This window comes from Podarcis gaigeae, assembly GCF_964106915.1.
Source record: "Podarcis gaigeae genome assembly, chromosome: 3".
Taxonomy (NCBI): Eukaryota; Metazoa; Chordata; class Lepidosauria; order Squamata; family Lacertidae; genus Podarcis; species Podarcis gaigeae.
Genome location: NC_139680.1, coordinates 103153905 through 103181825, shown reverse-complemented (window position 1 = coordinate 103181825; position 27921 = coordinate 103153905). Strand labels below are relative to the sequence as shown.

The window sequence follows — 27921 nt, the reverse complement described above, 5'->3', positions numbered from 1 at the left end:
ACAAATGGCTTTGAGTATATCAATGAATGTTTCCTTTCATATGAGGCCTTCCTCCTCAGCATTTATCTTCCAATGAGGTTCTGCTTCAAATTATATCACAGGGACACCAAATTAGCCTTTATCAGAAGCATGGCTTTCTGTAGCATCCCCAATGCTATGAACTACTTCTGCAGACAAATAAAAACCTTGTTTCCGACAGCCTTTGGTTCCTGTTTTGCCATGCTTGGCGGTGTCTTATGTATACTATTTATTTTCTGTGTGTGTTTCATTTGTACAGTCCGAATTTGGTAAAGCTACCCTGAAGCTTGAATGCTAAAGTGGTCTAAAATATTTTTAGTTAAATCTTCCTCATTCCACTAGTAAATGGGTGCAAGCCAAAAAACAAGGGTTTTTCCCTCCATTCCTGGATGGACAGATTGCATATGTTTCAAAATCAAAAGCTCCCTCATGATTGAGAGTATGTACATTGTATCATAATGTCCATAGTGACACTTCATTATAACTGCTAGTGAGTGCAAGGAGAGGTACATAGGAAAGCTCTGGCCCTTGCCTCTGTAGTGACTCATTATGAGTCCTCTCATTTTGATACAGGTGTGGGATAGCATCTGGGGATGGTCAGTGAGGCAAAGCGTGGCCACATCTTTACAAGGCAGTTTTCCATGATGTACAGAAGTTCCACTCACTACCAACCATAACGAAGCCTAAAAGTCAAAATGCTTGGTGGCCGTCGCAGTAATTTTGCGCAAGCGTCTGAAGACACGGTTTGTTACCCCTTTTGGTTTCCATTAAGCCTTTGACAATGTTCTATGGTGACTGATCGCAGTGTGGGCCTCAGTCATATGCGTCATAACTAGGAAATTTCTCTGGCAGCTGAAATTTGGTGCTTGAGGGAGGGAGATTAAGAGATTTTATGTCTTCTCTCACCCCCTGTCCCCCACCATGAAGCAATAGGAATTCTGCATTCTGAAGAGAGACCTCAAGCCCTGCCTCCATGGGAAAGTGGACGTGTGGGGTCATCTTTGTATTACAAAAGCCCTTGGAATGGGGTAAAAGGATATTGGTCATAGCAACAAACGGATTCCTCACCTTAAAATATTGGTAATATTTGCCTTGGTGGGGAAGTATCAATCAGCGCTTATACACTTCAAGGTTATCCAGCCAAATTTAGAATGGGAAATCCTCAGTTTGCTTTGCATTTGTTGTCAGGTCCCTAGAGTTTCTGTTGGGAGTCTGTAGTTTCTTAGCATTTATTAGATCTTTTTACAGCATGCAAGCCCAGTTCAGGTGCTTGGCTCAGTGTAAAAGAGGTCACACATGATTCCATCACCCCACTGTTGCATGTTGAGAAGACCTGAAGCGAGAATCTTCCCACATTCTGTTGGTTTTGTGCAATGATCATCCAGAGTTCCCATTTTAAGTGTGTTCCGCCTATTACACAAAGGCATTTCAGATCTTTTCACACAGTTCTGGTAAAACTGATGGGAACTGAGGTAGCAACCTTTGATGTTCTGAGAACACAGAGAGGCAAGGGTCTGTAGGACCTGTAGCATGCAGTAGTCATGGCAACTGCATATGAGTCATCCTGTAACCATGCTGCGTGTGGACTGGTCATCTGGTTGCATTTTCATGGGGCATGGCAGCCCTTCAAAGGATGAAATGTACTTGCTCATGCTTTGAGAGATCATTAGAATAAACCCTTGGAATCCCCTGGAGATGGAAATGCCCTGATTTCCCTGGAAATGCACTTTAATTTTCATACGGTTCATTTATGCTGAAGAGAACAGCTGCATCACAGGGAGATTATTGGCGGTGTGTGTGTGCGCTCGTGCAAACGACAAAAGCCTTCCAATGTACCAAATTCTAAAAGGAGCATTTAGGCTCATCTGCTTTTTACAAGCACAAGGTCCCAGGTTCATTCCCCAGGAAGGTCTGGGAATGTCCCTTGTCTAATCTTGCTGGTCATTGCAGAAAACATTTAGCTAGATGGACCCAGTGTTCTTACTCAATATAAGGCTACTTCCATGTTCCTCCACTCCCACAAGCAAACAAAAAGAGGCACACCCAAAGCAAGAGAGCAACTGATCTCGGTGGCTGGGAAACCAACTTGCAACAATGGTCTGGGATCCAAAGAGCTAATTGAAGCACTCAGAGCAGTTGGTGGATATGATCAATTAGATTTTAATTATTATTTTGCATTTTAACAGTAAACTACCATGCCATATTGTAAACAGCTTTTCAGATTCAGTTTATAAGCAGTTTGCCATATTCTTTAGAGTTCAAGAAACACAAGTTCATTCTCATTAATTTGTTCGCCTGGTACTCCACCTTCAAATCTTGACATTGGTATATTCACTGGGACACTATCCTTTATTGCCATCCTTTTATTCAAAATATAGATAAGCAGCTTTTTTTTTTTTTTGCTGGAGGAAGATTGGCTTGTATTCATAGAATCAGGAGTTAGAAGGGACCCCAAAAGTCACGTAGTCCAACCCACTGCAATGCAGGAATTAATTCAGGTTACTTTTACTCAGATTAGGCCTGTTGAAATTAATTTAGGTCTGCTGATTTCAATGGGTCTACTCAGTAAACAATTGAAAATGACAATAGTTTTTTTTATAGGAGTTGGCACTGGATTTTGAAATGGCTCTTTGAAATGTCTTGTTTGCACACATCATTTTTGTGCAGCCACTGTCGCTTTTAGTCAAACAAAGCAAAAACCTGCACAGCCTGTTCACCAGAAGGTTAAAATCAGGATAACGCTGGGATCACGAGGGACTTCAAAATTGGATTGCTGTCATGCACTCTGTGTGGGGGCTGCTAAAAGCGTTTTTTTGTTCAGGCATGTAGACGTTTTAATCTGTTTTTAGCTTAACTGTTACTTTAAATAATCTGTTTTTAGCTTTGTCTTTTATTGACAAATTTCATGTCTGCTTTGTCCTTTGTAAACTGCTTAGAGGCTCTGTTTACAATCAGTCTATAAATTATCTTAAATAAATGTAAATATGTAGCAATTCCTCTCTTTCCCCCCAAAAATATTTTTTGGCAATTAATTCTTACTGCTTTTCTTTTTTGAATATTTTTTATTAGGATTTCAACATAACAATTTATCAAAAACACATCATCCTCATCCCCCCCATTTTTCCCTCCCCCAAAAAGAAACACTCCCAGACTTCCCTCAGCTCCTCTCTCTGGTTTTTCAGCACATGTTATTCTCTGCATATTATAAAATTGTAAAGATCCTTAATTTATCTATCTATATATTACCAAGAAAATGTTTGTGACTGTTCAAAACCTGCCAAGGAGTCCAGTTCATTTTGTTGTTTCTTTAAGTACTTTGTAAAAGGTTCCCATTCTTCTTTAAAGTCTAATTGTTACTGCTTTTTAACTCTCTTCGATATTTTCTTAGTTCTCTGTTTTGAGCCACTTTCTCTTTCCAGGCTTTATCTCTTCCTGTTTCTCCTCTTGCGTGGGAACACTCTAATACAAAGCCCTTGAATTGTGATGTCACAGATACCTTTATAGCTCTGGTGCAAACCAACAGCAGTATTCAGTTTATGTCCAAAAGAAGATGGAAATCCTACCTCGCAGTAGGGGCGCAAGTAGACTGAGCGGACAGTTTGGGGTAAATCCTATACACTCATCTTTGGATTTATTTATTTGTTTGTTCTTTTATTCAAAGTATTTGTACCCTATCCTCATTCAATGGTCTCTACGTGCCACACAATAACCCCAAGAATTAAAATCAAATATACCATATTTCTTGCTCTATAAGACTCACTTTTTCCCTCCTAAAAAGTAAGGGGAAATGTGTGTGCGTCTTATGGAGCGAATGCAGGCTGCGCAGCTATCTCAGAAGCCAGAACAGCAAGAGGGATTGCTGCTTTCACTGCGCAGCGATCCCTCTTGTTCTGGCTTCTGAGGTTCAGAATATTTCTTTTCTTGTTTTCCTCCTCCAAAAACTAGGTGCGTCTTATGGTCTGGTGCGTCTTATAGAGCGAAAAATACGGTAATAAAATTAATTACAAATCACAAATAAGAGAGCCTGGAGCAGCAGAAATAAAATATCACAATGCACTTAGAATTGTAGAGTCGGAAGGAAACCTGTGGACCATTTAGTCCAGCCCTCTACAATCCTGCCCACAATCACCCCTGGGCAGCCTTGAACCACCAACCTTCTAGTTAACATCCAAACACATGACCCATTATGCCACAGAGACCTTGTCCTTCCCCCAAAGCCTGGCTTTTAATAATCATAAAATCATAGAGTTGTATGACCCATGGGTCCTCTAGTCCAACTCTGCAATGCAAGAACCGCAACTAAAGCATCCATGATAGATGGCTATTCAGCATCTATAATACCTCCAAGGAAGGAGAAATTATAATCCTACATTTAAAACCGCATAATTAAGCAACAGCAAATATTTTGAAACAACGGATGTAAGCAAAATCAATAAGAACTGCAAAAGCAAGTCATGTGCAAAGCAACAAAAAGCATCAAAATTCAAGATGAGCATGTGACAGAATGGCAGTATAGAGCTAGAAAACCTCTACAAAACCCCCACATATAATACACTAATCAGAATCATTCACAAACACATTCACACAACACAAAGGTTTTGGGCCACATCCTCTTCCTGTTCCCCAACCAGGGCCGGTGCAGCCATTGGGCAGGATGAGGCTGCTGCCTCAGGTGGCAGAAGCCCCCGGTGCAGCACCCCACCTGCCCGGCCATCTATTTCAGGCGAGATCTCACAGATCTGTTTTTAGCTTCCCATTTTGCCTCATGCAGGGCAAGAAGTCTCATTTTTTTTAAAATGTTTTTATTAAGTTTTCATTTCAAATACACAAACAAAATACACAAATATTTCATATCTTTTTACATCTTTCTTAACGCTCCGTAGAGCAACTGGCTTCCCTCCCTCCCTTCCGCAGGTTTTCTTATTTCAATCTCTAATCCACAGTTCCTTACTAATAAGATTTATTTCAGTCCTGCTAACGTCTTCAGATTTCTACAGTTCTCACTTATATAGTCCATGAATTTACTCCATTCTTTTTGGTACTCTGTTTCCTCCTGATTACAGATCCTACGGGTCAGTTTTGCTAATTCCGCATATTTGACCATCTTCATCTGCCACTCCTTCACAGCTGGTAATTCCTGTGTTTTCCATTTTTGGGCTATCAGGATTCTGGCGGCAGTTGTAGCATACATGAATAATCTTTGGTCCACCTTCTTAATATCCTCCCCTATCAAACCTAGCAAAAAAGCTTCAGGCTCTTTTGGGAAAGTATATTTAAGCATCTTTTTAAATTCATTATAGATCAGTTTCCATTTTTTTCCTTCATTTTATCACATGTCCACCACATGTGGTAAAAATCACCGTCCTTTTCTTTGCATTTTCAACAGATTTTACTACCCATCCTATACAGGGCAAGAAGTCTCACTGTGTCAGCAGAACATTGGCTATAACCCAACATAAACACACTATAAACCAGTATAAACCACACAACAATCACACTGTCCTTACACTCACCACATTGCGGCACCCACTCAATTCTCACTTCTGTATAGCTCTCGTTCCACTAACCAATAATCCTGTGTAAAAAGAATTAAAATCAGTTAGCTTCCGCACACACAAACATACAGAAGCCCTCAAAAAGTTGTAACTGAATCAGAGAAGCCTGTCAAGAGAGGGAGGTCCCAGAAGAGGCTCATGTCCTCGCCAATTTGCCCTTTGCCCTATGGTTGTATTTTTTCATTTATTTTTTAATGAACAGGCTGGATTAGAGCCTACAAATCAGGGGTGTTTGACACATGTGGAGTGCACTGTTTTCGCCTCCCAATTTTGAAAGGGGGTGCATTCTTCATTTCCTCAGTGCTCCCAAGGATGGCGAGTGGCCATTGGGACGGGCAGGACAAGAAGGCAGAGAGGTTTGACCTCCTGTCAATGTCAGGCAGAGCCAACTAATCTCTAGTTCGTTCCCAAACGCCCATGCTGAGACTCGGGAGGAGGAAAGCGACTGTTATGTACCCTAAGATGGGAAGCTGGTGGGCAGCTGGCTAAGGACAGGTTGGGGTTTGTGGGGCAAGGCCCCATTTCTCTAAGAGATGAGCCACAACTGAATGGCCCAGTGTCCTGTGAACATCAATGCCAGGGGCATAGCTGTCAAAGGGAAATTCCCTTATTCCGAATAGGATTCCTCGCAAGAAAGGGGAAAAGTTGACAGCTATGGCCAGGGGTCAGCAAAAGTTTTCTGCAGGGGGCCGGTCCACTGTCCCTCAGACCTTGTGGGGGGCTGGACTATATATTGAGGGGGGTGGATGAACGAATTCCTATTCTCCACCCAGGCCCCACAACCCAGAGATGCATTTTAAATAAAAGCACACATTCTACTCATTTAAAAACATGCTGATTCCCAGACCATCTGCGGGCCGGATTGAGACGGCGATTGGGCCGGATCTGGCCCCCCAGCCTTAATTTGCCTACCCATGGTCAACGCAGTCCTTGTTGACTGGGAATGATGGGAATTGTAGTCCTAAGCCATGGGTAGGCAAGCTAAGGCCCAGGAGCCAGATCCGGCCCAATCGCCTTCTTGTGGATGGTCCAGGAATCAACGTGTTTTTACATGAGTAGAATGTGTCCTTTTATTTAAAACGCATCTCTGGGTTATTTGTGGGGCATAGGAATCCGTTAACCCCCCCAAATATATTCCGGCCCACCACATGGTCTGAGGGACAGTGGACTGGCCCCCTGCTGAAAAAGTTTGCTGACCCCTGTCCTAAGCATCTGGAGGGGGCTCCACATTGGAGAAGGTTCATCTACATGGGTTTCAGGTAGAGTAGCTCAGTGGGAAAGGACCCTGTGTTGCGTGCAGAACCTCCCAGGTTCTGTCCCTGGCATCTCCAGGGAGGACTAGGAGGGAACCAAACCTGAAACCCTGGAGATGCTCTAGCAAATCCATGTAGGCAATATTCAGGTAGATGGGCCAAGTCTGTATTAGGCAGTATCCTAGTCCTAGTCTCTCCCGGTCCTACCTGGTTATGGCAGGAACTTAACCTGCGATCCTCTACATGCAAGGCATGCACTCTACTTTCTTTTCATGCATCTCACATGCATACCTGAACTAACAGCTCTTCTGAGACCCCTTCCTAGGTGTGTGACCTTGCTTCTCTTAATGTGAAAGTCTCATCTTCTATTTTAAAAAATGATTTTATTTTTTTTAGTAAGGCTTGGAGAAAAACAAAAACAAAGGAAAAGCAATACACAATAAACTTCAGCATCAAACACCAAGCATTTTTAGCATAAAAACTAAAAGAGAGAAAGTAAAGGAAAGAGAAGAAAATATAAGAAAAAGAAAATACTTCCGATTCTTCATTCCATCAGCTTTATAGACTTAAGCAACACCCTTGTTCCAGAATAGTTACCAACTCTTCTACTTTCCATAAACCAACCTTTTTTCAGTCTTCAAACCCAGATATCACAAGTTTGTTTCCCTTTCTGTGCAAAAGATCCATAAGGGGTTTCCAATCATTAATAAATGTCAACCATGGTTTTTCTCTACTTAAACACGTCAACTTCTCCATCTCAGCCAAATCCATTAATTTCAATAACCATTCTTCCATACTCAGTGCCTTTTTTATATAAAAAAAATGTTTAGGGGTGCTCTCATTTTCCTACTCATATCGAAACACTGCCCCTCAATGAGGCCAAACTTAGCTTTACAAAATGTTTAGGGGTATGCGTACCCCTGCGTACCCCCCCCAAAAAAAGCACACTCCATAGTAGATAATAGTGAGTCCTTCCATCTTTGTGGATATGGCAATCTTGCCGCTGTGTTCATATATTGAAATAATATTCCACAATCATTTTCTGTTTTTATATGAATTAGTCCCAGCAGGAAGACTTCTGGCTCCAGTTGAATATTAACCTTCAAAATCTTCTGTACCAATGTGCGTATTGGTATCCAATTTTTTAAAGCTTTTTTTACACATCCATGAAAGTCACACATGCCGTACAGCTTATCCACACCATGAGAGACATGCATGCACATACAGCCCATGTCTCCACTAGTGGCATAATTCTGGGTCCCGCTCGCTTTGGTTTCTCTCCCTTCCATTGATGGTCCTTATTTGGAAAGCAGCGCTATCTATGCACATGGTTGGGACCCCTTGGATCAGGATGTATGTATTTTATTTTTGTGCTTTGTAGCATATATGAAGATTTAGGGTTTTGTCTGTGTTTGTATGTAGGCAACATGTATACAATATGTACATCTATGAGCAATGGACAAATGTAAAAAGTTGCACATAAAATCTGGATTTCTTTGAAGGTTGGTGACAAAGACAAAGATAAAGAAGTTGATTTTGGAAGAGATGCATGGTGGAGGGAATCCCTGAGGGTATGTATAATGTTCATTTGATTGTGCTTAGCTGTGTGTCACCAAGGTGGAAACTGAGACACTGCATGACCTGAGATGATTGTGCAGAATTCTAGAAGGCGCTTTGCATTTTTCCAGAAATTGCAAGCCCCAGTTCTTAATCGGAGCAGAATTCTGGAATGTATTCATTTACCGTGAGCCTTCTGATGTGGAAATCTGATGTGGAAAAGGGCACTCCATCCTTTGCGTTACGCACATGGGAACAATGCTAATATAAAGTACACCCCCTCTAGGAGTATTTCACACAAATTGACTTGGTTCATATGGATGCATCATTATCTTGTATACTTTGGAAGCAAATTTCAACCTTGTTTTTTTACCCCTTCGACCACTTCAGTGTGGAACTGCCACTCTTCCAGGGGCTGCATAATACTTGCTCTGCATTTCTGATAAATTGATCTTTTAGCGTGGCGGCACCTAAGCTTCAGAACTCCCTGCCTATTGATATTAGACAGGTTGCCTTCTTTTGAGCGCCTGTAAAAAAAAGAAGCATTTTTGTTTAGGCAAGTCTATTCAGACATGTAGAATGTTGGCATGCATCTTAATTTGTTTTTTTAGTTTTTCGTGGATTTAAATTATTTTTTAAATATTTTGAATAGTTGAATGTTTTTTTAATCAGTAATGAGATTTGTTTTGTAAACTGCTTCGAATGTTTTTTTTAAATAAAAAAACCTCCATCAAGCAGTAAATACATTTTATCAAATAGACAGCTTTTTACACTACAAAGTACAACCAGAGCCCTTATTTTATGAAGGGTGAGGGGTGGGGAGTCCATGATGGAGCAAACCACCACTTTTTAAATCCAGCCAGAGTGGAAGGTGTAGGAAAGGTGGGAATAAAGAGAGGAAGAGAGAGATTTTACTTCCCCTCATCCTCATTTTTGAAATTTCCCCTTTTATCAGTTTCAACCTGGAGGAGGAATAACACTGTATGCAATACACTCTCACATCCTCACCACACATTTAAAGCACATTGCTTCCTCCGAAGAATCCTGGGAACTGTCGTTTGCACCTTGCAGAACTACAATTCCCAGCACCCTTGACAAAACTACAGTTCCCAGGTCATTCCCCTCTGTTGGAGGAAGAGCTGTGTATGCTACATTAACTGTCCTCCCCTTGCCCTGCCAACAAGTGGAAAATGCTGTCCCTTCATCAGTGCTGTGGTAAGAGTCAACTGCCATCCCAGTTGGCTTCTGCACATGGAAAAGGAGCGGAGGCCATCTTGTCTTTTACCTCAGGCAGCAAAAAGCCTGGCCTTGCCTGGTTCAGACAGTGTGGTATTAAAATAGAGATGCAGACAAAACATTACTGTAACCGAAGCCAACTGATTTTAATGCGTTTACTCTAACACTGGAACTCCCCTAAAGGTTTTTGGCTGGCATCTTTTAACGGCTAATAGCAAAATAAAACAAAACTGCTATTTAACCACAAGGAGAGTATGTGTTTATGCTTTAAAGAACACCATTTAAAGGAGGGGAGAGGAATGTACACTTGAATGCTGTTCCTTGTATGCTGCATTGAGCTTCTTAGAGGAAAGGGAGGATAAAACCTACAACCGAGAGCAAATAAGTACAGTGGTACCTCGCAAGACAAAAGTAATTCGTTCTGCGAGTTTTTTCGTCTTGCGAATTTTTCGTCTTGCGAAGCACCTCTTCAAGCAATGCACCCTGGGTATTAACGGTTTTAAGAAAAAGGAAACAAACTTGCAAGACGTTTTCGTCTTGTGAAGGAAGCCCTAGAGAAATTCGTCTTGCGAAACAACTCAAAAAACGAAAAACTCTTTCGTCTTGCGAGTTTTTCGTCTTACGAGGCATTTGTCTTGCGAGGTACCACTGTACAACAAATCCCAAAATCCTCAAGTTAATTGCTAGCTGTGGTCAGATTTCAAGTTTCTTTCCTTCAGCCCACCCCAATACCAGGCTGCTACCCAGTCCGGGATTTTCTCGAGGATGCTCAGCTGAACCCAGTGAAGCGGACGTACAATTTTAAAGGGGAAGGCCGGAAGAGGATCTCCATCTTCCAGCAGATGACTGACATGACCCTACCAAGCAGCTTCAAATACGTCCCTCCTTCGTTTGTGGAGCTGGCTGAGAAAAGGCACGCGACATATTCCTTCAGGAGCATCTCGAGGGAGACGCCCACGACTGCCTCCTATAGAGATAAGGTAAAAGTAAAGAAATGGGCCCATTCATTTTAAAAAATATTGGGGGAGGCATTCATTTTAATAACTAAGGAGAGGGGAAACCCAGCCAGATGGGTGGGGTATAATAATTATAATTACAGTGGAATCTCAGTTTTTGAGCGTCTTGGAAGCCGAATGTTTCAGAAGCTGAACACCAAAAACCCACAAGTAATTGCTTCCATTTTCGAATGCACATCATAAGTCAAACGGCTTCCACTGCGTGTTTTACTTTTTTCCTCAATGGATTTTGCCATCTGCCCATTGCTTCTTAGTTTTCGAACGTTTCGGAAGTCGAACGGTCTTCCGGAACAGATTAAGTTCAAAAACTGAGGTTCCACTGTATTATTATTACTCAGCTTTAAAGTCTAGCTTTGCAAATTTAGATAATGTCGCTATAGAAATATGCTGCATTTCATCACCGCAGCCAATTCCCCTGGGTGCCTGCTCAGTCTGTTATCTGAATGCTGTTGATGGACAGCTTCAGAACTTCTCTCGCTCTCTTTTTTTTGGGGGGGGGTCTCCTGGTATGCCCCGCAAAGGACCTTAAGGTCCATGAATAATCACAGTTTAGAGGTCCCGGGTTATCCTCCACCAAGGCCAGGGCCTTCTCAGTGATGGCTCTGACCTGGTGGAATGCTCTCTCCCAGGAGACCAGGGCCCTGCAGGATTTAACTTCCTTCCGCAGGGCCTGTAAGACAGAGCTATTCTGCCTGGCTTTCAATTTGAACTTAGCCTGATCTTTTATTCCCCTTCCTTCCCTCTCCCTCCCCTTTTTATGAAGGTTACCCACTCTGAGATCCCACAGCTACCATATTTTTCGCTCTATAAGATGCACTTTCCCCCTCCTAAAAAGTAAGGGGAAATGTGTGTGCGTCTTATGGAGCGAATGCAGGCTGCACAGCTATCCCAGAAGCCAGAACAGCAAGAGGGACCGGTCACTCTTGCTTTCCTGGCTTCGCTTCGCTGGAGAGCTGCTGCACAGCTTTCCCTCTCTGTGCAGAGCCCCTTCCGTTTCTCCTGCCCCTTTGCTGGAGAGGTGCTGCACAGAGAGGGAGGGAACATTTTTTTTCTTGTTCTCCTCTAGAACTTATGGTCGGGTGCGTTTTATAGAGTGAACAATATGGTAATTCTACCCTGGTCTCCTCGCTGGCCCAAATAGGACTAATTTAGCCAGCTAGCCCTGGTGATCATCTAATGTTTATTGGATGGATTTCCCCCCTAAATTGATTTTTGAATTCTGAATTTATTGTTATTCAAGTTTTATACTGTATTTTATGGTGTTTTTTTGTTGCATCAATTAAGTGTTTTAAATTTGTTGTTAGCCGCCCTGAGCCTGGTTTTCTGAACCGGGAAGGGCAGGGTATAAATAAAAAAAGTATGTATGCATGCATGTATGTATGTATGCATGTATGTAAATTGGGCTGGGACTGGACAGTGCTTCAGATAGAAGCCTTCCTCAAAGAGAGGTCTGTTTTCTAATAGACAGTCTTCTGTGTGAAGGCCTATCAAGCAGACAGGGACGCTCAGTATTTGTGTGTAGGGGGCTAAGTCCCCTCCCTCAATATTTAGAGGGCTGCCATCCCCCGCAGCCTGCCACCGCCGGGTGAGCATTTGTGTGCGCAGAAAGGTGCATGACATCATTGTGTGTGATGTCACACGTGCGTGTGAAGTCATGTGGGGAGAAAGTTGGCGCCCCTGCAAGCAGAACACATGACCCCACCACATGAACCTGCCCAATAATCAAGCTCTGTGAAGAGAGAAGAAGCAGGGCCTTCTGGATTGTGGCACCTTCTCTCAGAAATCATCTGAAGGCAACGCTCTTCTCAGCTTTCAGTACAAAGATAATGTTATAATTTGAACATTGACTTGTGAGCTGCCGAAACTTTATTCGCTACTATTTTATAATCCGTAGAGAAAGCTTACCCTGTTAGATTTGTTAGCTGCCTCCTGAATCTTTGTGATGAGGAATTGGGGGAACAAGTATTTTAAATAGTATATAATAAAATAAAACTTGGGTTACTGACATTTGTATTTTGCACACTTGATTCCCCGCAGGATATAAACACGGACCCCGGGCAGTACGATCTTTTCCCTCCTCCTGTGCCCACTTTTCCAACCAAGTGAGTACACAGTCTTTGCTAATCTCGTTTCTGCCTCCCGCTCCTGCCCCACCCTGTACAGATTATTTTTGCCTGCTTTATTTTAAAGCCTTCATTTTGCCTCATTTCCAAGCGGCGGCAAATCCCATGGCTGAGGACAAAGGGCGATTCGTGCCACCAACCCAGATAGGCTCCTGCTGATTTCAATAAGCAGGCTTCATTTAAAAAGGTGGTTTGTTTTCATGAAAGCGCCTCGCTTTGAGGGCTGACCTCCATTTGCACTGAGAGCATGGGGCATGGCTGGGGCGGGCGGGCTGTATGCTTCTGAAGACCAGTTGCTGAAAACCAAAGGAGGGAAGAGGGCTTGGGTCCTGCTTCTGGGCATCTGATTGGCCACTGTAAAGCAGGATGCTGAACTAGATCAGGGGTCAGCAAACCTTTTCAGCAGGGGGCCAGTCCACTGTCCCTCAGACCTTGTGGGGGACCGGACTATATTTTTTTGGGGGGAGGAAATGAACGAATTCCTATGCCCCACAAATAACCCAGAGATGCATTTTAAATAAAAGGACACATTCTACTCATGTAAAAACACACTGATTCCCAGACCATCTGTGGGCCAGATTGAGAAGGTGATTGGGCTGCATCCGGCCCCCGGGACTTAGTTTGCCTACCCGTGAACTAGATCGACCTCTGGACTGGTCTGCTAGGATCTACTTATGTTATTGTGCAAAGAATCAGTCACTAGTGCATTATTTTTATTTGAATGTATTACTTTGCTTGTTAGTTGCTACACACACACACACACACACACACAAAATCTCCAAATGACCAAGGCTGCATACATGCTATGCATTCAAAGCAACCCCTACCCCAGCAAATCCTGGGAACTGTAGTTTGGTGAGGGTGTAAAGGCACAATTAAATAAGCAAAAAACCTAAATTAAATTAAAACCTAAATTACAAAACCTAAAAAATCCAATTAAAACAACACAATTGAAATAGGTGTGTTTCCTGCACATTCTTTAAGCTTTGCATAATATCTGATAAGTTGCATGCTGACTTTTGAGCAGATACATTTCTAAGCTAAAAGAAAAATGGGACTGGGGACGTTTCTGAAGTTGAGGACTTCTCAAAAGAACTTAAAACATATTCTCTCCCCACCCCCTCTAAATGCAGGAATTATATGTTTCGATCTGCAGTTCAACGGCTTAACACTTTTGGTCCAGTAAGTATTCTGCTGATTGAGGACTTGTTAGGTATGCAAAGAAGAAAAGAAATGCACACTTACAAATAGATGCTAAAATGTAAGATTCACACCTGCTAATGAAGCAAGGAAGCCAAGGCATTTCAGCATGGACCTGAATATTCCCTGGAAATTGTGATTGGCTGTGAGTGCTGGGAATTCTAGTAGTAATCCCTACCCTCCCTCAGAGAGCTGCAGTTCTCACCCTCCCTCGGTTAGGAGCTGTGACGGTTAAACAGACTCGAAACTGGATTAAATTTATAGTGCCACCTGCCATCATTTGGAAAGTGACAACAATTAATGGCTTTCCAAGGGGACGTGGGTTTAACCCACAGAGCCTAGGACTTGCTGATCAGAAGGTTGGCGGTTCGAATCCCCACAACGGGATGAGCTCCCGTTGCTCGGTCCCTGCTCCTGCCAACCTAGCAGTTCAAAATCACATCAAAGTGCAAGTAGATAAATAGGTACTGCTCCGGCAGGAAGGTAAACGGCGTTTCCGTGCGCTGCTCTGGTTCGCCAGAAGCAGCTTAGTCATGCTGGCCACATGACCTGGAAGCTGTACGCTGGCTCCCTTGGCCAATAAAACAAGATGAGTGCTGCAACCCCAGAGTCGGCCACGACTGGACCTAATGGTCAGGGGTCCCTTTACCTTTACCTAAACTTTTTGGGGGCTTGAGCCTTATTGAGCCAGGGTCAACCCTCTGGAGACTTCATGCCAAAGTGGGCTGAAATGTAAAAGGGAGTGTGGCCAATTTATTATTATTTATATTATAAAATATACTTTTTGGGAGGAGGGTATACACTGGAGACTTTCTGAAATGATTCCTAAGGCTGAAATCCTGTACGCACTTACCTTGGAGTAAGTTCCATTAAATTTAACAGAACTTCCTTTTGAGTAGACAGGGTTAGAAATGCAGAATTTCTGCACTGGAAAAAACCCCCACACGTTTAATTATTGTATTTCAATCGCATAAGGTGTGAAGGGGTGTCGGTGTTATCTAACATGGCAACTTGATGCCCGCTTACATCTGTTGATGGCTTCAGGAACAGCTTTCTTCACTAAGATGGCAGGGTGCAGAATCTCACTGTGGGCCTTGCATGGATGAAGTGTGACATAAGGGGGAAAGGGAGTGGTGAGCTTAGGGGCATGAGTCATGATGATTCACATGCATGCATTCCTGGTGCCCTTTGAGTCACAAATGAGCCAGATCCCATGTTATCACTCTGCACCCATAAAGAGATGTTCCCATGGGACTTGCAGGCAGCCTTGCACAATGGATGCTGGATCTGTTGCAAAGGGCAAGTTTGCCAAGTGGTAGTAACTTTGCATGCTGAGCACATAACCACTTGGTAAGAGGACTACCCTTTCCTGTTTTGGTCTGAAAATCCAGGCGAAATATTGAGATTCTACTCACTGCTTGGCAAGACCATACTGATAACGTGGGTGGCGCTGTGGTCTAAACCACTGAGCCTCTTGGGCTTGCTGATCAGAAGGTCGGCAGTTCGAATTCCTGCCACCGGGTGAGCTCCTGTTGCTGTGTTCCAGCTCCTGCCAACCTAGCAGTTCGAAATAATGCTGGAAGAATGCTGGAGATGGAAGAACAAGAGAATCCCTATGAGAAGTTCTGGCCTTCAGAATAACTTGTGCATTCCACTTGCAAGGTATGTACGGTCACACCTTTCCCATTTGATGGATGTGTTGACTGTGATTGTCCAGATATAGTCAGGAAGAACAAGCACACGTCATTATTGATGCATCTGTGCCTTCGGTTAATAAAAACCCAGAATTCAGGAGCTGAGGCTGCGAGGAAGTATCAAGATCTTGTCATCAATATTAAGCAAGTGTATCAGCTGGAGAGCGTATGAGTCACCCCATCATAATCTTGATAAATGGCTTGATCCTGAAAGCGTTGAAAAGGTAGCGTCGACCGTATGAAACTCCCCAAAAGATGAATCAGTCATGTCCTCAAAGCTGTCACTTGAACACCGGCAGAATTATCCAGAAGACCTTGAACATTGTTGACGCGTTTTTCATGCCTCCCCCACAAAACATTCTTGTATGCGAATGTAGAATTTGCACCAAGGGGACGTCTATGTCATGATCTGTGAGGCAGATATTATTGTATAAACCGCTTTGGAAAAGTACCGTTGGAAAAGTGGAGTGCAAATATTAAATCAAAAGTAAACTGAACATTCAAATTAATTGTATCTTTAGACACTTGCCCTTCTTCACACAAGCCTGGTTATGGAAAATGCTAGCTTTTTAAAGAATTTGCAACATATTTTTTGTTTCATTTTGTAAGGATGACCGAAGACATGAAAAGAGAGATGTGTTATTTGGTTATTGTGCTTAGCTCATGGACCACAATTTTGGAACCCATGTTCTAAAACACAGACTCCAACTCTTTGGGGCTGAGGACACCTGGGCAGTGTTTATAGAGGTCCTGGGCTGCCCAGACAACAAGACCCGCCCACTCTTGACCTTGCTGATGTGGTCCAAAGGAAAGCAGAGCAATAAATTTGGCACCAGGCGCCATCTGATCATCTGGATTTGTGTAGGGTTAACTCCTTAGCCATTTCTTCTCCCATGATGTGCAGAACAGCCGGTTACGCAGTCTTCCAAAGAGGAGTCCCTCTTCTTCTGGTACAGAAACAATCATCTGATCATCACTAGTCCCTATTTTCCTTTGGAAATGTTTCAGCTGGTGGAACACACTGTGCTATGAAGCCAGGGGGCAGGGGGAGCGTTACAGCTTCTTAACACCTAAAGCATTTAGTGAACAGAGGTGACAGTTTGTGGCTGTGATTCATGCCTGCCTTACATAGGCGGAGCAGAGAGGAAAAATTAGCCACCAAATCTGTACAGTATAAAAGGAGAACAGTCGACCTGATGTCGAGCAATCCAGACAGGCTGTGAAAAGGAGAAGAAGGTCCAGATTTACTTGCTTCCTGCTTTGTAACAGGTGAAACTTTTAAGGAGGCTGATATGATATATTAGTGTTGACCGTCTTTACCAGGAATGAGGAACCTCAACCCTAGGGTCCAGATGTGGCCGTCTAATTCTCTCTAGTGATCCTCAGGACTCTCCCTAGGCACACTGCCTCTTCCCTGGCAACACCTCCCACGGGCTCTGCTGCACGCCACCTATGAGTGTTTTTGCCTGGCTGGAATGTGCCCATGAGCTCTGATATCGCCACTTGCTTGTCTAGATGAAGGTATATCTCTCTGTGAGTGTAGAAACACACAATGGTACAGAATTTCTACTCCCACTTTTGCCTTAGGCCCTGCCCAGTGGCTGGCATGTGGCCTTGAAGGGTTGTCCAGGAGGAGATGCAGCAAAGATTCCCCAATCCTGGTCCACCCAGCATGTTGCTCAGAAGTTGCAAAATTCAGTTTTGGTTGGCACAGAATGCGGGTGTGCTAAGTGCAGTGTAGTCACAAACCTGCTTCAGGTTCTGTTGAAGTCCACGTCCAGCACATCAGCCACTCGTGCCAAATTGCTTTATAGCCTGATGCTTTCAACAGACCATAGGTTGTCGTCCCCCACCCAGAGAGCAGAAGTTGGTCAGAAAGGTTGTTGGTGTTATGTACTGAAGTTCTCACCCTGGGCCAGCAGGCGGATACTGTAGATAGTTTTCACTCAGGTCCACATATGCAAATAAGGGATTGAAAGTGACGTTCAGTGATTGGATAGTTACAGAAAATGGTTACTGTTGCATTCTAGTGGAGCTCTACATAAGCAGGCTGGCTGAACCCTTCAGTCCAGATCTGTCCTGGCCTGTGAATAAACAAGAGCTGTTTGAAGAATCGCTGTGTCATCTGATACGTTCACCCACAACTTAACAGTTGGCATTTGTCTGTCTTGGGCAACAATGGAGGAATGAGCCTTTGGGGGTGAAGTCAAACTGTTGGAAGTTTGCAGTGCCTGCTGTGGCTGTAGAGACTGACACGGGAGAGACATGTTTTGTTGCAACTGGGGCAGATGAAGGTGTCTGGTTGTGCTGCTGCAGGTGCACCACAGTATAGGCGCTCTTCCAAGTAGAAATGTAATTGGTAAGAAGAGAAGAAGAAGAGTTTGGATTTGATATCCCGCCTTTCACTCCCCTTCAGGAGTCTCAAAGCGGCTAACAACCTCCTTTCCCTTCCTCCCCCACAACAAACACTCTGTGAGGTGAGTGGGGCTGAGAGACTTCACAGAAGTGTGACTGGCCCAAGGTCACCCAGCAGCTGCATGTGGAGGAGCAGAGACTCGAACCCGGTTCCCCAGATTATGTGACTGCCGCTCTTAACCACTACACCACACTGGCTCTCGTACAGTTTTGAAAAATGGCGAAACCTGTTCAGTGCAGTTGTGGGGGGTATTTTTTTCAGCCTGAGGGAAGCGTTTCCTTCTGGGTGACCTCCCAGGAGCCAGCGGTGGGCAGGGCCAGAGGCAAAAGTGGGTGGAGCAACAGAGGTGACTTTTACCTTTATACAGAAGGCTGGTTTCTACACATGATCACATCCCTCTTTTCCTCCATCCAGGCCAGCAGTGTGCAATGTAACAATTGAAGGGCTCTCCTGGTCCTTGGAGATCATGGGGGGAGGGGAGCAGCAGGAGGAGACACCCCAGCTTCTTCACTAGCCTGACTTATCTCTGCCTCTTGGCCCTCCTCTTCTCCAGCCTCTGCTTCTGCCTCTGATTCTGATTCTGAACTGCTCTCTGCCACAGCCTCTTCCTGCTCACTAAACCCTGTCGCCTCTTCAGCTTCCGACACCTCCTCCTCCCAATCTTCTCCCTCTTCTCCCTCTGGCCACTCATCATCATCCCACCACCAATCCCCGGGCTCTGAGCCTTCATCCCTTGGGGGTTCCCCAGCTGGTGCCTCCCACCATTCCTCTGCGTCCAGCCAGCCCATGACATTGTGTGTGTGTGTTGATGTTGGCAAGGATTCTCCCTGCCAAATGAGCCTGGCATTTTTTTTTCATCAGCTCTACAGCACCATCCGCAGAACTGATCCGATGTCTATTTTCGCCCTCTTGTCTTTCGGAAAGTTATGCTTACATGTCTTTTTTTCTTTTGAAGAAATAAAGCGACCCAGCTCTGATGTTTTTCTTTGGGCTTAAAGAACCTCTGCTCTTTCCAAATACCGTGGCTAATTTTCAGATGCCAGCCATGCCAAATCCTTGATCAAACACAGAGTAGGATTTTGACTTAAAAGAGCACACTTCTCCTGTCCCCCTGATCAGATTAGCGCTTTTGAAGTCCTACAATGGAGGATCCTGGGGAAAGGGGAAATCCTTGCGAGGGTTGATCAGCATTTCTTTTGTGAAAGCAGAGCAAAGGATTGTGTGCAACTTGAATTCTCTTGAGGTTGTGCTTTGGCTTTTAAATAGATGTTAACCTTTTATTTGAAAATCCTTGAGGATCTCATTAATGTCCCGATGCCAGGTGGCCTTCCGTGATAGAAGAGACATTTTGTGTAAACAACAGCTCCTTAAATGAGTTATTGATACAGCTGCTGTCCAATATTTTGCAACAAATGAGCTGTAACCGACATCTTAACATTTGCAGCAGCAATCCCCAAAACATGTGTGCTTTGCAGGTGATGGGCTGGACTGTCTGTTATTTGGGGGGTGGGGGTGGGACAGGACAGGAAAGGACAGGAGAACCTCATTGAAGGGCCTTTTGAGGGACATGTGTGCAATGCACTTCATTGCGCATTGTTGCCATATGTGCAACATTCACCCTGGTTTATTACCCTGGTAAGTAAACAGACAGTCACAGTTTCCTGTTACAGGTGCAACAGGAAACTATGGCTTAAAGTAGGGGTGGAGATCTGGGGGTCTTCAGATGTTTCTGGACCACAGCTTCCATTATCAATGACCACTGGCCATACTGTCTACAAGCCAACTATGTCTGAAAGACCCCAGCTTCCCATCCCCTTGTTTAAAGAGATGAGGATTTAAGTGCTGAAGCTGCACACAGAGGGAAGGCAATGTATGGAGCCCAGTGCTCACTCTCAACTTATTTAGCTGTTAGTTCAAGCTTTCCAAACTTTTCATATTGGTGACACACTTTTTAGACATGCATCATTCCGCGGCACAGTAATTCAGTTTTACTAGCAAACCAGAGGTTGAACTAACCCCTTTCCAGTCCCAGGAGGAGAGCAGAAAGCGTTCGCATGACACACCTACACACTGCAGCCAACACAGTAATGTGTCATGATCCACAGTTTGGAAATCTCTGTTATTAAGTCAGTAATGTTATGCCCAAACTGCCCAATGTAAGGGTCAGTTCAGATGTAACAACAATCTACAGTTTAATTGTTATGAGCATGATGAACTGTCAGGGTTGCACATTGCCGCCTCCACTCAGGTGGAGAGGTCATTAAAGGAATCCAGTTGTGGTTTGCCACAAACCACTGTTTGTTTACTGTTTAGTCAGAATATAGAAACCCTTGATTTACTGTTCTTAAACAAGGATCTGAAACCAGGATCAAGTCATGGTTATGACCAGACTGTTAATGGTTTTTAATATAAAGAATAAAAGGTAAAGGTAAAGGTACCCCTGCCCGTACGGGCCAATCGTGACCGACTCTGGGGTTGCGTGCTCATCTCACTTAAGAGGCCGGGAGCCAGCGCTGTCCGAAGACACTTCCGGGTCACGTGGCCAGCGTGACGAAGCTGCTCTGGCGAGCCAGCACCAGCACAGCACATGGAAATGCCGTTTACCTTCCCGCTATAAAGCGGTCCCTATTTATCTACTTGCACTTAGGGTTGCTTTCGAACTGCTAGGTGGGCAGGAGCTGGGACCGAACGACGGGAGCTCACCCCGCCACGGGGATTCGAACCGCCGACCATACGATGGGCAAGTCCTAGGCACTGAGGTATCAAAACCGGAAAGAAGAAACCTTCGTCCAGTCCCAAAAGGAGGCCTGTCCACCTACCCGTTTCAGTTGCTATGGAATGACTCATCTTTCATCATCATCATACTTAACTTTTTCCAAGCGGTCATCCGCTTTCCATTTATTAAGATTTCTTTCCGTTAAAACCATGAAGCAAATTTTTGCTTGGCAAAATACCCAGGGATTGGAATTTTAGTGTCTGCAGCAAAAAATTTTGCTAGGTTCCAGGCCTAGCAGATTTTTTGCCAAGTTCAGGGCTGAGAGGTAAGGTATCCCAGCACAGTGGGGAAGACTAAGAGCCAGTGACCTGTTGACTTGCCCTGTCTTGCTGTCTAGGTTCTAACTGTTTATGGGCGACTTCAACGCCGCTCTTCTCCCTTCCTTGCTTTTAAAGTGGACTTGGGCCAGACAACCCTTCAAATAGCGAAAATCCCATGTAAAGTAGGACACTCTCATCCTACACTCTAAAGTAGTGCATGCTAGCTTGGCCTCAGGGGAATTGTATTCCCATGAAGCTGGAGGGCATCAGTCTGGGGAAGTTTGGTCTACAGGCTGTCACAGAGCATTTCCTTAAAAGTGGCTGTTCTTCTCAGGTGTTGTTTTATTTAAAATGTCCCTACTATGTTGTGTCCAGGTGCATGGGAGCAGTCAGGATTTATTTGGGGTGGGCAGGCTTCATGTATTTTATACTGTATTTTAATATTTTGTTGAAAGCCCGCCCAGAGTGGCCGGGGAAGCCCAGCCAGATGGGTGGGATAATAATAATAATAATAATAATGATGATGATGATGATGATGTTGGGGAGGGGAGAACCTCAGTTAGTTAAGTATTTTTATTGATTTACTTGTTGGGGGAAGGGCAGCCCCCCCCCCCCCGCTATGCCTACATCAAGGTGAAATTTTCAGACATCTGTACAAAGCCCTTAAACCTCTCCTCTGGACAAAATAAATTGCTACAGAAGAAAGGATGGGGGGGGGAGGGGAACAAAACAAAACACCAAATACACACAAGAGAGGTTGCCATTTCAAATGTGTTAAAAAGCATCATTTTTATGCTCTAAGGAACATGACAGATGCTAACACATGAACACGAGAGGCGAGGAATAGGCAGGCGTTAACTTATCTACTGAACATAAATAGATTTTATTTTTCTTGGCTTTATAACAGTAATATGAAAGTGTTGCTTGATGCGTTGGTGCCACTTGTGTCTGTGAGGGATCGAAAATAGATGGACGGGCGTAAAGGGTTTTGTTGTGAAGCAATGAGACAGCCCCATGATCTGTGTCAGTTGTTCATATATTAAAAGGTTTGCTTGTTTCTCTTTCCAAGATGAGGCTGATATCCTGTAATTACTTCAGGGGCATGTGAACCTGTCAGAATCCATCAGCGTTGCTCAGATCTTCTGTGGCAAAAAATGAAATGTTATTTCTGGCTTTCTCAGAACGCAATGAAAGGACGGGAATAGTTTGTTCTGTGCCATGTGGCTCGTAAACTGTGTTCGGAAGGTGAACCCTGGGGTTTTCCTAGGATCTTAGCAAGGATTCTCAACGAGACAATTACTCATGGTGGACCTTGGAAGACAGCTTGCCCAATATTGCAAATGTTCACCAGGTGTTATTAACCTCAAAACTGGATTGCTCTGTGTGGGGTCTCCCTTGGGCTTACTCCAGAAGCAATGCTGGTACTTTCTCTAATTTTATGTTATGTCATGCTCCCCATGGCAGCCATTTTGTGCCAAGCCAGGTCCCCATGGTAGCCATTTTGTAACTGGCACCCTCTGCATACTCTCAAAATTCAAAATGGGCCCCCAGTCCAAGATGGTTGGTGACCCCTGGCTTCCAGACTGAAATGTGACAATATCATCACCATCATCATCATCAAAATTTCTATACTATTCCTTAAGAGAGGACCTTTTCTGTGTTGGCTTCCCAATTATGAAATACTCTCCTCAGAGAGGCTCACTGGTGCCATCATTATGTCTATAGGTGCCAGGCAAAAACATTCCCCTTACCCAGGCCTGTAGCTATTAAATAATCTGTGGAAGTTATTATGATGACTTTATTATTAGGCTGTCTGTCAGTAAGCTTTTTATTATATTTTTATTATGTTTCATCACTGATGTTCTGTGATGTGTTTTTAATGTTGTACACTGTACACTGCCCTGGGATCTTTTGATAAAGGGCAGTATATAAGTTGAAATAATAATAATAATAATAATAATAATAATAATAATAATAATAATAAACAAATGGAGAATAACAGGGCAGTTTACAATAAAGAAGCACAAAAATACATAACATTGTAATGCACAAAAACAACATGGCCAGTTTTAAAGACCATATAATGTTTATTTTTATTTTATTAATTTTATTAGTTTTTATTAAATATTACAAGAAAATAAAAAAGAAACAGAAACAAAAATCAATACATAACACTGAAAACACATTTATCTATGTATTTTCCAAAATGCAGACTAGAAAAGAAGAAAGACGAAAAAGAAAAGGAAAGAAAAAAAGAAAAGAAAAAAGAGAAAAATACTTTTCAGAATCAATAATACCAAATTCATACGTCAAACATTACAATATATAAACCCTAGTTAAAATATTATAAAAGACTTCAACCACATTCACCACACGTCTCTTAGTTATCTAGTTCACCTTTACATCTGTTCTTCAGTCACTTCCTTTCCTTAAGTTCTTTCATAGTCCATCAAATCTTTGTGTTCTCTATATTCTTCACAAGGTTAGTCTAAGCACAGAAACAATGGGAATGCTTAAATGAATATTTACACAAGCAGGGCTCGAATATGAAAATTTGGTTGTGCTTAGGCCATATAATGTTTAATTAGCCAAAGGCCTGGGAGATGGTGAATATTTTCTCCTGGCACCTAAAGGTATGCAGTGAAGGCACCAGGCAAGTCTCCCTGGGGAGAGCATTCCACAAACGGGGAGACTCCACAGAAAAGGCCCGTTCTCCTGTTGCCATCTTCCAGACCTCTGGCAGAGAAAGTGCATGAAGTAGGTTCTCAGGTGCTGATCTCGGGATTTAGGTCAGTTCATATAGGAAGAGGCGGTCCTTGATGTATGATGTATTGTGGTCCAATTAATGGTATTAATGATCCTGTCTATGCATATGTGAACATCTCTGAAATAAACCATAAGCATTATTATGTTGTAGAAAGAAGGCCCAGGCCCGGGTACATATAACATAAAAGAAGTCTTGCCTACGCCTATTCGGTCATGCTTCCTGTCCAAAGTACCACGGTTGCTGCCATCCTATTCTGTGAGTATGATTTTCTTTACTGACCAAGAATTAATTCAGTTATAAAATGCAAACTTCAGAATACAAAATGAAGTCAGCATGTAATCTCACAACATCTTAACACAGATTGTTTTAATAGCTTGCCTTGTCAAAATTACAGTGAATAGAAAAAATATATATTCTAAAATGATAATGACTTACCAGACCTGCTTTGATATAAACAGAGGATTTGCCATGAAGAAAACCCCACCTTAATATAATGAATTTGCCCTTTTTATCTCCTCCCTTAACAGGGTACATTATATTTTCCAATCATTATTGCCTCTTTCATATTCCAGCTTGATTACAGTTACAGATAGGTAGCCGTGTTGGTCTGCCATAGTCAAAACAAAACAAAAAAAATTCCTTCCAGTAGCACCTTAAAGACCAACTAAGTTAGTTCTTGGTATGAGCTTTCGTGTGCATGCACACGAAAGCTCATACCAAGAACTAACTTAGTTGGTCTTTAAGGTGCTACTGGAAGGAAATTTGTTTGTTTGTTTCAGCTTGATTACAATTAGTGCGCCAATTGTGTTTATGCTTGCACTCCATTATCAAAACAAAAATAATATTGCCAACCAATAATCAGAACAGGTCATATACAAACAATTATGCTTTTAAAAAGCATATTAGGATAGAACACAGACATGTTGTCAGAAACCTAAATCGCTAATTAATATATACTTCCTGCTATGCAACTTTGGAATAAAATGAGGTGTTACATTTCTCTTTGCTTAACGAAACCTTGAGTTCTGGCTTGTGAGTTGAAAATATGCTCACTCATCTAAAGAGTTAGAGCTTGGCGCCTTGTATTAACCGTTTGTCTTTGCCAAGTTCAGAAGAAACAGCTTGAGACTTTTCAGCTATATAGCTGCAAATAAAACGTTTTAAGTGTGTTTTAAGTGCAATATACAATGTGACACTAGATGGCGATGGTGAGCCTTATGGAAAATTCAATGTAATTTTTAAAATACTTTTTTTAAAAAAAACATTTTCAGAACAGTTTTTATATGTGTGTAGATTCCACCTCTATTCTCTGAGCAGAAATGAAAGCTGTGTCTGGATTGGATAGGTGGGGATTCAGGTGTCTCAGCTGCCCCAACACTTGTTTTGAGTCAATTTACCATTGCTTGTGCCTATTAGGAAGGGAGATCTGTTGTACCACATTTTGAATTACCCGGCTCAGAAATTTAAAATGTGAGAACTCATAAAGCTCTCGCTCAACCATGAGGCACGTGTTACATTCCTAAAAGTTTTTCTCTGCCTCAGATTTTCACCTGACCCAGAGAAGAAGGTCATATTCTCACCCTGTTTGCTTCTGAACTCATTTCCACATGTCCACTTACCTCTCTTGCTGTTCCAGGGATAGCAGTGTTGGGAGGAAGGGGTGGGAAGTATTTCTCTTTCTCTCCTCCTACTCTTCTTCTGCTTTCTTTCCCCCCAACATCAGGCATGTTGCTACCACCTTTAGCCTGATTCCAGGAGCCCTGGGAAATTCAATTTCCCCAGTGTGCCTCACATTTGTAAGCAGTTGTGTGGGAGGGAAAGGAGATAGTTTTGGAGGGATGGGGGGTGAGCAGGTGAGCAGAGGATAAAGACGAAGGAGGGAATTTGCTCCTCCTAAGGAGGAGGGTGGGTGAAGGCTTAAGAGGACCCCTTGGTGCTCTCGTGCGATTACTTGGGTTCAGAATAAACTGAGCTATTTTTTTCCAAGTGTGGGAGGGAATATTTCAGCGTGGTTCCTCCTCCCAGTCCTGTTCTCAGCATGATGTGAGGTATTTATCACTAGCTCAGAGAGGGAGGGGAGGAGAGAGAGAGAGAGAGATTGAAACACACACACAGAGAGAGCGCACACATATCATGAAGACATGGGATTTAAAAATAGGTTAGCGGACAATGGGTTAAAAATAAAATACAGGCTTAAAATGGTAACCAAAAATGTTATTGCTTAGTTAACACGCTGATGCGGCAATCTTGTGCATGCTGGCTCCAGTGTTTTACTTTATGCAAGCCTACCTCAGTTTAAAGGACTTGCCGATCAGCAGGTCGGCGGTTCGAATCCCTGCGACAGGGTGAGCTCCTGTTGCTCGGTCCCTGCTCCTGCCAACCTAGCAGCTCAAAAGCAGGTCAAAGTGCAAGTAGATAAATAGGTACCGCTTCGGTGGGAAGGTAAACAGTGTTTCTGTACACTGCTCTGATGTGCACTTAGTCATGAAGGCCACATGTCTGTGGACAAACGCCGGCTCCCTCGGCCAGTAAAGCGAGATGAGCGCACAACCCCAGAGTCGTCTGTGACTGGACTTAACGGTCAGGGGTACCTTTACCTTTTACCTCAGTTTAATCTAATAATTGCCTTTTTTCTTACTCTTTCCGTATAGAAAGTGCCTGGCCCAGGGAGTTACTGGCCTACAAACCAGTCTCCAAAGCAACCAAGAACCATTGAGAGTCTGGGAAGGGAGCACACTATCTTCTTCAGCAATACTCCAGAGCTTTAGAAAACAAGAGTGGTGCAGTACATGAAATTCAGGGGCACTGATTCTGAAAGACCACTCCTCCTTCTACCTCATCCATATCCCATTCCTCACCAGGACTGATCTGCCCACTTTTATTCCTTTGGCTTTCAGTGGGCCACAGTGCCAACACCATTATGCGATTTTGTGAACTGGGTTCCCTGGCTCCATTTCCTCCCTGGCCCTTTCCTCGCATCCTAAGATTCTTCATTGTTCCTGCTGTTTGACGTGGCTCAGTCGTGTTCCTCCACCACTCGGTACGCTTCTTTCTGTTAGCAAGGAAACTGAGCGATGGGAATAAATCCTGACCCCAGAGATCTTGTGAGCTGCTGGTTGGGCTGAAGCCAGGTTCCTCTGCTGGCTCGAGGGCACCAATTTTCCTGCACTCCTCTCTGGATTCAGTAGAGCTTAACCCGAACTAGACACAAGGAGCGATTGATCAAGGACAGCCTCTGCTAGACGCAGTGGAAAGAAGAAGAAAAAAAGAACACAGATTGCTGAACGATTTGAGGGGGCTCAGCCATCACAGCCTTTCCCTGAGGTAGAAGGAAAAAAGACTCTGTTGCTGATCTTTTTATATTCCACAGATTTCTGTGTCCTCACCCCACCCCACATATTTCCAGTCAGTCAGAGCATTGTCTATCACTCAGCAGTATCCCTACCCCCAGTAATGGTACTGAAGTCAGTGGAGCCACTCTGGAATAAATGGGTTTTGGAAATTGGTGCTGTTCTCTTTGCAAGGTTTCAGAGGGTGGTGTACCCATTGAATCCATCTGCTAGCAGAACAAGCTTCCACTCACGTAGTAGGGTTTCAATTTCTACAGTACTCCTCATCCTTGAGGTCCCATGGGGGGGGGGAGTAGAGGGTGGGATTGCTGGAACCGTGTGGACATCAGGAGATGCAGTGGGGAAGAACTGGTGGAAATTCTACCCCCCTTCCCCCATAGGAACCACTGCTGAATCTCATTCCTTTCTGCAGACAGAAGGAGCCTTATAGTAATCATACAATTTTTGTCAACAGAATATTGGAAAGTGTGGGGGGGGGGGAGTGTGCTATGATGGAGGACTGGCTTACAAAGCAGTCCTAAGTTTATTCAGAAGAAGGGAAGTCCTGCAGAGTTTAATGGAGCTTCTTATTTTATTTATCAATGTTTATATATTACTTAGTTTTAAAAAAACATCTAAAGGGGTTTACCTAAAATGGTGTAAAATATTCATTTAAAAGCATGATAATGACATACTTAAAAACAATAGACAGAATTAAATT

The 27921-nt window shown here is 43.4% G+C and overlaps 1 protein-coding gene across 3 annotated transcripts; it reads left to right on the top strand.

The window, feature by feature from the left end:
* Positions 1 to 520: 520 nt before the first annotated feature.
* On the top strand, positions 521 to 27373 carry STPG4 (sperm-tail PG-rich repeat containing 4). Of its 3 annotated transcripts, none has more exons than XM_083733816.1 (7): positions 521 to 761; positions 8329 to 8397; positions 10339 to 10599; positions 12673 to 12737; positions 13892 to 13940; positions 24022 to 24126; positions 26523 to 27373. In XM_083733816.1, exons 1-7 carry the CDS (start codon positions 714 to 716, stop codon positions 26637 to 26639), a joined length of 714 nt encoding a protein of 237 aa, XP_083589942.1. In that variant the 5' UTR covers positions 521 to 713; the 3' UTR covers positions 26640 to 27373. The 3 variants fall into 3 exon arrangements, with proteins under 3 accessions (XP_083589942.1, XP_083589943.1, XP_083589941.1); XM_083733815.1 differs by lacking the exon at positions 521 to 761 and adding an exon at positions 3506 to 3622; XM_083733817.1 differs by lacking the exons at positions 521 to 761; positions 24022 to 24126 and adding an exon at positions 3504 to 3622.
* Positions 27374 to 27921: the final 548 nt, after the last annotated feature.